We start from the raw sequence: 8,441 nt of genomic DNA, 5'->3' as shown, positions 1-8,441 counted from the left end.
TGCCAAATATAGAAATATAACATCTTCGTTGGGACGGCCTGAAAATGAATATGTAGCATCTTGGGCGGGACGAATGGAGTAAATAAATAAATAATTGTTGCAAGAGCTGCCCAATACATCCATTTGCCAGCTAGCATTCATTCCCATATAAAAATCTAATTCAATATTAAGACAGAACATGTGAATGCATAGCTAAGCTTGTCGTAGATCAACAAGGAAAAGAACTTGCATTGCATGATGACATTAACATAGTATATAAATAAAACATTCCACTTTACTAAAAATATCTCACCTAATTTAGTTACACAGCAGCAATCACCCAACAACGACAAACATAATATGCAATACACCATACTTCATCTGCACTACTACTAGGATATTCTCCTAAGCATAATCCTACAAGCAATGCTAATACACCGCGCAAGCATGATACAAGCATCGTCATAATATGCGTACCTTACTTGCCCGTCTCTGTCAAGGCCGAGTGTGTATTGCTATTCCCGGTGTCTGAAACATCCATCCTCAATTAAGTCGAAAGAAATGTGAAACAAATTGCTATCGTTTCTTTCTATAAAGAGGATCAAGAATGAATCATTCATTTCGCGAGTGCTAATCAACAATGCTTTAGGCACTAACTAGAAAAAAAATGGTGATAGATAGAATGGAACAGGTGATGAAACGGTATAAATAAGCATGGGAATTTTTTTTCATACATAGAAAGTCACGAATCCGTGCACTATCTCCAACTAGGCACGTGACGGTTCCTACTGCTATCTCCTTCACTAATATCAGATGTACCTTCGCTGCTTTGTTTGTTATTCAGCTCTGAACCTTGATGACTTTCATCCCGTTGGGAACTCAGAGATTCACGAGCAATTCGTTTTTCCTGAATTTTCAGGCAACATTTAATAAACACAGGAAGATTATTAACATTAGGACATTGACTTGAGATGTTTTTTGAGGCATACCTCACGAGACAGCAAGTCCTCGGATTCCAGCATGTGTATTACATGGCCCATTTTGGGCCTCTTCTGGGCATCCGGATCAACACATTTAAGGGCTATCAAGATTAGACGTTTGAGCGCTTTTGAAGCTGGCCTTTCAGCCAATTTGGGATCCACTACCTCCTCCGACTTTCTGTTTCCAACCATCGTTTTCAGCCACTCAACCAGATTAACCTGTAATTATTATGTCCTCAGTGAGAGTCGCAAATAAAAGTCGTTTCTTATAAACAATAATTGCACAACATCAGACATTTCTCAGTTTTTTTATAAGAACTAACCTCTCCAGGTGGCCGGCTGTAATCAACAGGAGATCTTCCCGTAATAACCTCCATAATTAGTATCCCGAAGCTATAAATATCACTCTTCTCATTCAGCATACCAGTGCAAGCATATTCTGGAGCAACATATCTAGCAAATGAAATGAATAATATTAAACTTTAGTTTTATCTCATTTCATCTCAAAAAAAATAATAAAATATAAGTGTGTAGTTAGATGTCGATGTATCAAGAGAATTTTTCACTAACCCAAATGTTCCCATTACTCGAGTTGTCACATACGAGCTCTCTGAATTCAAGAGTTTGGCAAGCCCAAAATCTGACAACTTTGGATACCATTGACGGTCAAGCAATATGTTGCTGGACTTGATATCACGGTGAACAACCTTTGGTTCAAGACCTTCGTGTAGATAAGCCAAGCTGCCACAGAGATGAGTTGAAGATTGGTCAATAGTCAAAAACTAAGCTGCACATTGCAAGAGATCATACATTCATACTAATCTCAGTCCACATACCCTTTTGCAGTTCCTAAAATTATATTCACGCGGATATCCCATGTCAATGGGCTGACTTCCCCAACATCTCCATGAAGCCACTGGTCCAAATTCCCATTGTCCACATATTCATAAACTAGCATCCTATATCAAAGAAAATGTATATTAGAACAAAATGATGCTCATCTTTTTTATGCTAGAGTGCAAATCAACTGTCGACTAGCAAAACAAAATAAGTAATGATACCTATAAGCCCCTTCCACACAGTAGCCAAACAACCGAACAAGGTTCTTGTGTCTGACTCGCCCGATTGCTTCAACCTCTACTTTGAACTCTTTTTCAGCCTGACCCCTGTTAATAATGGTTGACAATGGCTTAGCTCAGAAGCAAAATGATATACATTCACATCATGGAGAATTAAAAACTTTAAGACCTACAACTGAAAAGGGATTAAGATTTCCAGCGAAGAAGCAAGGGATTGAGCCAAAAGAAGCATGACTTTGACTGGACTCCCGAACACATATTCCATCCCACATGCGACATTAAATTGATTAAAATGCGTTCTTAATTTACTAACTCAAATATTTAATAATGCAAATGAGAAAATGTTCCAACTCCGAGTTCAGAAAGAGATGCGTATCAAAATGAAGGACTACAATTTAAAAGCATACAACTGTGCTACTGGACTTCAAGTTCAATCAACCATCCTCATTAAACCATTAGTTAACCTTAGAAACTCTATCCCCAACGAAAAAGTTACCATGACAACTAAAATTGCAGGAAGCATTCGAGAATAAAAGCAAACAAAAGAATTCTCTCACCTGTTATTCAGCAAATTCTTTATAGCAATTTTTGTATTATCAGCCAATACACCATAATACACGATACCATATCCACCTTCCCCGATCACATTCTCATCTGCCAATCCATTTGAGGCTGCCTCGAGTTCTCTTAGAGTATACCACCTTCCCCATCCCAAATGCGACACCTCTGGCAACGACCCACTACCTCCACCAAACGACACAGTGTCAGCCCCACTCGTGGCCCTGCTCTCACCACTCGATGCTCCTCTATCAGAAAACACCACCCTGTGCTCCACTTTTCCCATATCTATCTGTATCTCTGGAGCAGCCTAAGATGAACACAAATACGAAAAACCCATCGGAACAGAGATTAGTGGAAATACAAATCAAGGAAATAACCTGTTATTGTATTTTCAGTTATGGAGGGATGGTTATTACATTTTTAAGTATATTAGAAACGAACAAGCTGCATTCAATTTCTTTGTAGATGATTTGATAAATTGAACATTAATTTATAACAATCACAACTGAATCATCAGTTTTGGCATTTTAATATCCAGCTTGAGCATAATAACGTATCCTGAAAAATAGCTCAGTAACTCACTTCATTAACAAATATACGTTTCTCTGCCTCACAGCAAGATAAAGTTTATCCCAAAAAATGAGTCCATTACATAAATAGTAAAATAGGATAATTAAAAAACTGCAGCTCTCATTAAATCGCATAGAATAAGTTAGATCTCGTAATCATTATACCTGAGTTCCAATTGGGCGGTGATCGGCGGCGGCGGAGACGGAGGTCTCGTGGAAGATCTCCTGGATTTCCTTGGACACGACGGGAGTAATCTCGGCGCCGCCGGAGAGCTTCACCGGCCGGCTGCCTTTACCCTTGCCGCTGCTTCGGCGGCGCGATGCGGTGATGCAGAGAGACAATAGAAAGAGAATTAACACAATGACTGCTCCGACGACTATCCCGATCACCACCCACAGGTGAAGGCCGAAGATCGAGGTCTTCTTCGACAGCTCCGTGTTCACAAACGTCGCATCGTACACCGACATCTTTCGCCGCGAATCGAGCACTGTGCGTTTTTCAGTTTGTCTAGTGTGAGAGTAGTGAGAGAAGTGGAGAAACCGACATGCAAATCGAAATTGGAGCGGGAGCGCGGAAATCTCGATTTGCTGGGTTTAAGCGCAGCTGAGTGTTCATATACGTCTGTGTGTGTCTGTTGAGAATGATTTTGAATTGAATTCTTCTCTCGTGGAGAGATTTGGCGGAAATGATATCGAATTGAATTCGGAAAACCTCCCGCCGGTGAAAGTTATTCGCCGGCGAGCTTCTGTGTGTGTGTGTGTGTGTGTGAGAGAGAGAGAGAGAGAGAGAATCTATAGCTCTACTGTACTTGAAGTGTGTGTGTGTGTGTGTGTGTCCGAGTGTAATTCTCACTGTGTAAAAGAAAAAGCGTCCCACTCCTGTGCTTTTCCTTTTCTTATTTTTATAATTAAAATCTACGGAATAAATTATATTCTTATCCCATTTTTGGTATTTACCAACTTTCTGAGTCAGGAAAAAAAAAAAAAAACCAAATTAAATTTAACATTTCTGTACCGAATTTACTCGACTTACACATACCTCCAAATAAATAATTCATAGTACTATACTAAAGGAATCTTCAATTTAAAATTTATTTTAAATCAATTTTTAATATTAACTTTGTAAATTATAATTTATGTAAATTTTAAAATTAATCGTCCATTATTCTCTCAGTTAACCATCACTAATCTTTAAATTTGTTTAAAAAAAATCATTTTTTATGTCGTAGATAGGATACATTTTTTTTTTCATTTTCATATTAGTTGTGTTTTGAATAAAATATGCAATGTACATCTTGAATTAAAGTTTACAAAATGACTTTTAATTTGATACTATGATACGTAAAAAAATGATTTAAAATGAACAAATTATGATAATTTAAAGTTTTATCATATAAACAAGTTTTGATATATAATATTTTCCTTGAGACTGTAAATCTTATTTTAAACATTTTAGTTTTCCATTTTACCTTATTTTTAATTTTTTAAAAAACATGTATTTTTATTTATTTACTAATATAAAATTTATAAATAAAGTATTAGTATATAATTATTATAAATAGGAGTATAATTTATTTTATGATACACTAAATTAATACATAATCTAATTTTATTTATTTATTTATTTTTATTTTTATAAGGAAGATCTTCCTCTTATTAAGATATACTCCTTCCGTCCCAAACGAAATGTCATGTTTTCCTTTTTGGGCTGTCCCAAACGAAATGTCATGTTTCCTTTTTTGGCAATACACTCTTTCTCTATACTTAATATTTAAATAATTTTCACCAACCCACTTTATCTACTTTATACACATTTTCTTAATCTCTGTGCCGAAAAGAAATAGGTCATTTCGTTTGGGACAGAGGGAGTATCAGAATAGAATTATCGTTGATTTTATTTTTTTATGATTATGTATTAATAATTCGATCTAAAATGTATTGACGAGATTTCAATTGCAATCTCATACACAAGTAGGTATACTAGTGACTAATGAGTTCTTCATCAATTTTAAACGTGAATTTATTTCCATTCACAGTAAACTAAATCATTTTCATTAAAATTTGTATCGTTTAATTCTAAAATTATTTTTTGTGGACCGAGAGAATATTTAGGTACCAACTCACAATAAACTAAACCATTTTCATTAAAATTTGTATCGTTCAATTCTAAAACTATTTTTTTTGGACCGAGAGAATATTTAGGTACCAATTTGCCCTTACACGTCGAAGTTCAACATTCATTAATTACTCATAAAATGTTGGGAAAACGAAAGAGTATCTTCATTTATTGGTGCATTAACTTCTGTACGGCCTATTGGTGAAAATTTATAAAATAAAGTAGTACAAATAATATTACACTAAAGTAAAAGTAAGGGGTTTTGGCAAATAAAATCATGAATTATTTCGAAGTTGCAATTTTAATGTGACTTTTAAAGTGTTGCAAATTAAATCACCATCTTTTCAATTTTTGCAATTTCATCCCTCCAATTTCTTATATCGTCGTATTGTTGAGTTGGAGTTTACGTGAATTAGTTCTCCACGTAATATTCATGTTACAACGTCGTTTGGAATAAAATTACTAAATATTGGAAATTATGGTGCAAATATAGGATATAGTTCCTTTATATTTTGGAGAAATTTTTAATTGAAATTGTATGAAACGACATCATTTTGACCTCACAAAAATAATTTCGTCTTTACTAATTTCCATAAGCTCCAATTCAACACTCTGGCGACCTTAAAAATTTTGGGATGACGAAATTGCAAAAATTGAAAAGATGGTGATTTAATTCGCCACACTTCAAAAATCGCGTTAAAATTACAAATTTGAAATTGTTCGTAATTTTATTTGCCAAAACCCCTAAAAGTAATTTAAGTTACATAAAGCTATTTTTTTTTTTGGAATATATATGTTTGACTTAATTTAATTATATAGAATAAATCAAATGAGTTATTATTATCCGATAAATAATTTAAGTTCAAGTTTATCTTTTATGTTTATTTATTTAAGAAGTTTATCTTTATTTATTTTGTTTGGTTTAACTAGGTTTTTTGGTGTAACATACATTAAACTCGAATCCAAACAAATAGGTAGATATTCAGATTTATTTGTTTTGATTATTAACGAATATGTCTTCAATTGCATGCCAACACAAATTAATCTGTGACAATATTTTGGGGCCATTTTTCAACGGTCGGAAAAATGAATTGAGACACGGTTTCAGCTACTTCGGTATGGCTCATTTTATGTCAATACCAAATACATTAAATACACTATAATTTATTTTGTTGTTGATAAAAATCTAAGCACACGACCACTAAATCATACACAACTCATGCTAAAATATGAGATTTTTTTGAGCTGGTATTGGATACATCCGAGTGTACCATACATTCGGATTAACCCGTGTTATTTATAAACAGTGCCAGTTATAAGCAGTGTCACTTGTATAATTGAATAGTGCTATTTATACGATTTGAGTCAGAATGCGGGTTTGAATTAGCATGTGGGTCAGAATTTGGGTATGGATCAATCCGAATGTACGGTACACCTGAATGTACAAGAGATTTTGTGGATTTTTTTTGGGATTAATTGTCTAAAAAATCATAGACATATTAGCTAAGGAGTGAAGGCTCTAAGATGGAGATCAAAGATGCTTTAATATAATTACCTTTTATTTTACTAATAGTTGGCGTAAGGTCGAATTTCTACTTTCTAACTCTTTTTTTAGACTTCTAAGATGAGATTTTAACACATTGTACATTTGAAAATACTTAAGAGAAAAAAATGAGTAAATGAATTCTTTTTTATATTATAATAAATATATTATACACCTTAATTACTTGTATCAAAATTAATAATCAGCTCGCATAGTATTGTGCTTATTTATTCGAATTATCCCATTCATTCCAATAGTATACATGTCTTATACTACATGATAAATATTGATAATATATAGTACTAAAATAAAATAAAATGCCCCCTTCATCCCACAAGACTGTGCATCATTTTTGGTAGCACGAGTTTTAATAAAATGTTAGATGAGTGTATTGAAAGTTGAAAAAGTTGTTCACTTTATTATAAAATAAGAGTAAGAAATAAGGAGACAGTGGTTGGGTAGTGTCCAAAAATGACAAATGCACATTCTCGTGGTACGTCCCAAAATAAAAATAAGAGCACGCTCATATAAGACGGATGAAGTATAAAATTAAAGCGCAACAAAAATAACTAAAAGGGAATAAGAAAGTAACACACTTAAATTGGATGTGCTAATATTCTTTATGAGCACTTGATTGATTTTTTTCACAAAGTGTCATTTTCTAGGAGTAGGTTAAGGTTTAGAGCAATTATTAACTTTTATTAGCGATCACTTACTTTATAAATTTGGTACCAACCAGGTCATTTCTGAAAGGGATTGATCCAGTTGGTATATAATCGCCTATCTTAATTATTGTGCTCATAATTAAGGGGAAGAGTGTTTGTTTGTTTAGGATAACTAATTAATTACTACCACTTTTGTTCTTTTTGTCCTTCATAGGTGAATTATTCTGCATCCTACTATATTATATACTACCTTCGTTCCATTACAAATGTCTCACTTTCTATAATGAGATGTTCCGTTACAAATGTCTCATTTTTTTTTGTCAATATATTTACTTTCTATACTTAATATTTAAATCGTTTCCACCAACTCACTTTATCAACTTTCTACACATATCTTAATCTCCGTGCCCAAAAGTAATGAGACATTTGTAGTGGGACGGGGGAGTATAATTTATTCATTTGTTTGTTTTATCATAGTAAATCAATGCATTGTTAATAAAGTCATCATTGGATCAGTAAATGTATATTATTTTCGTCCCCTAAATAATTTTCTAACTTTCTCATTTGGTCCGTCCCCAAAAAAAATCTCTTTTAATTTTTGGACTATACCCTACTATTAATAATACCTCATTTACCCTTATTTTTTATATTTTCACTATTTTCAATATTAATATTTACCTTTATTTTTCACACTTTCACATTTTGTCTTAAAACCCGTGTTCCTCTCTCCTAATAAGTTATTTTGGGAACGAATGGAGTGTGATATGGTGAATGTTGTTATAGTTAAATTATGGGTTAACTATATTTACTGCATCACCATTGGTTTGAATTTCAAAAATAATTTGAAATTTAAAACATTGAAAAAATAAGATTGCCCTTTGGGCACGAGTTGTAAATGTAGTCGAACCTATATTTTCTGAATGGAAATTCTGAAGAGGAGGGCTTGAAT

The 8,441-nt window shown here is 33.5% G+C and overlaps 1 protein-coding gene across 1 annotated transcript; it reads right to left on the bottom strand.

Moving 5' to 3' along the window:
• Positions 1–256: 256 nt before the first annotated feature.
• Positions 257–4,040, bottom strand: LOC131020666 (probable serine/threonine-protein kinase At1g01540). The gene is made up of 8 exons (XM_057949637.1): positions 3,334–4,040; positions 2,596–2,906; positions 2,021–2,125; positions 1,796–1,918; positions 1,530–1,700; positions 1,283–1,412; positions 969–1,178; positions 257–886 (listed from the first exon to the last, which is right to left on the bottom strand). The coding sequence occupies exons 1-8, from the start codon at positions 3,634–3,636 to the stop codon at positions 737–739; spliced, it is 1,503 nt and encodes a 500-aa protein (XP_057805620.1). The 5' UTR covers positions 3,637–4,040; the 3' UTR covers positions 257–736.
• Positions 4,041–8,441: the final 4,401 nt, after the last annotated feature.

This window comes from Salvia miltiorrhiza, chromosome 4 (assembly GCF_028751815.1).
Source record: "Salvia miltiorrhiza cultivar Shanhuang (shh) chromosome 4, IMPLAD_Smil_shh, whole genome shotgun sequence".
NCBI classification, from domain to species: domain Eukaryota; kingdom Viridiplantae; phylum Streptophyta; class Magnoliopsida; order Lamiales; family Lamiaceae; genus Salvia; species Salvia miltiorrhiza.
Note: the sequence above shows the minus strand (reverse complement) of the source record. Positions and strands in the feature narration are given on the sequence as shown.

Coding starts and splice junctions, on each gene's coding strand:
- LOC131020666 (XM_057949637.1), bottom strand. CDS start 3,636: ATGTCGGTGTACGATGCGACGTTTGTGAACACGGAGCTGTCGAAGAAG. Junction 1,413..1,529: donor CGAGTAATGGGAACATTTGG/GTTAGTGAAAAA, acceptor TTCATTTGCTAG/ATATGTTGCTCCAGAATATG. Junction 1,179..1,282: donor ACAGCCGGCCACCTGGAGAG/GTTAGTTCTTAT, acceptor TAATAATTACAG/GTTAATCTGGTTGAGTGGCT.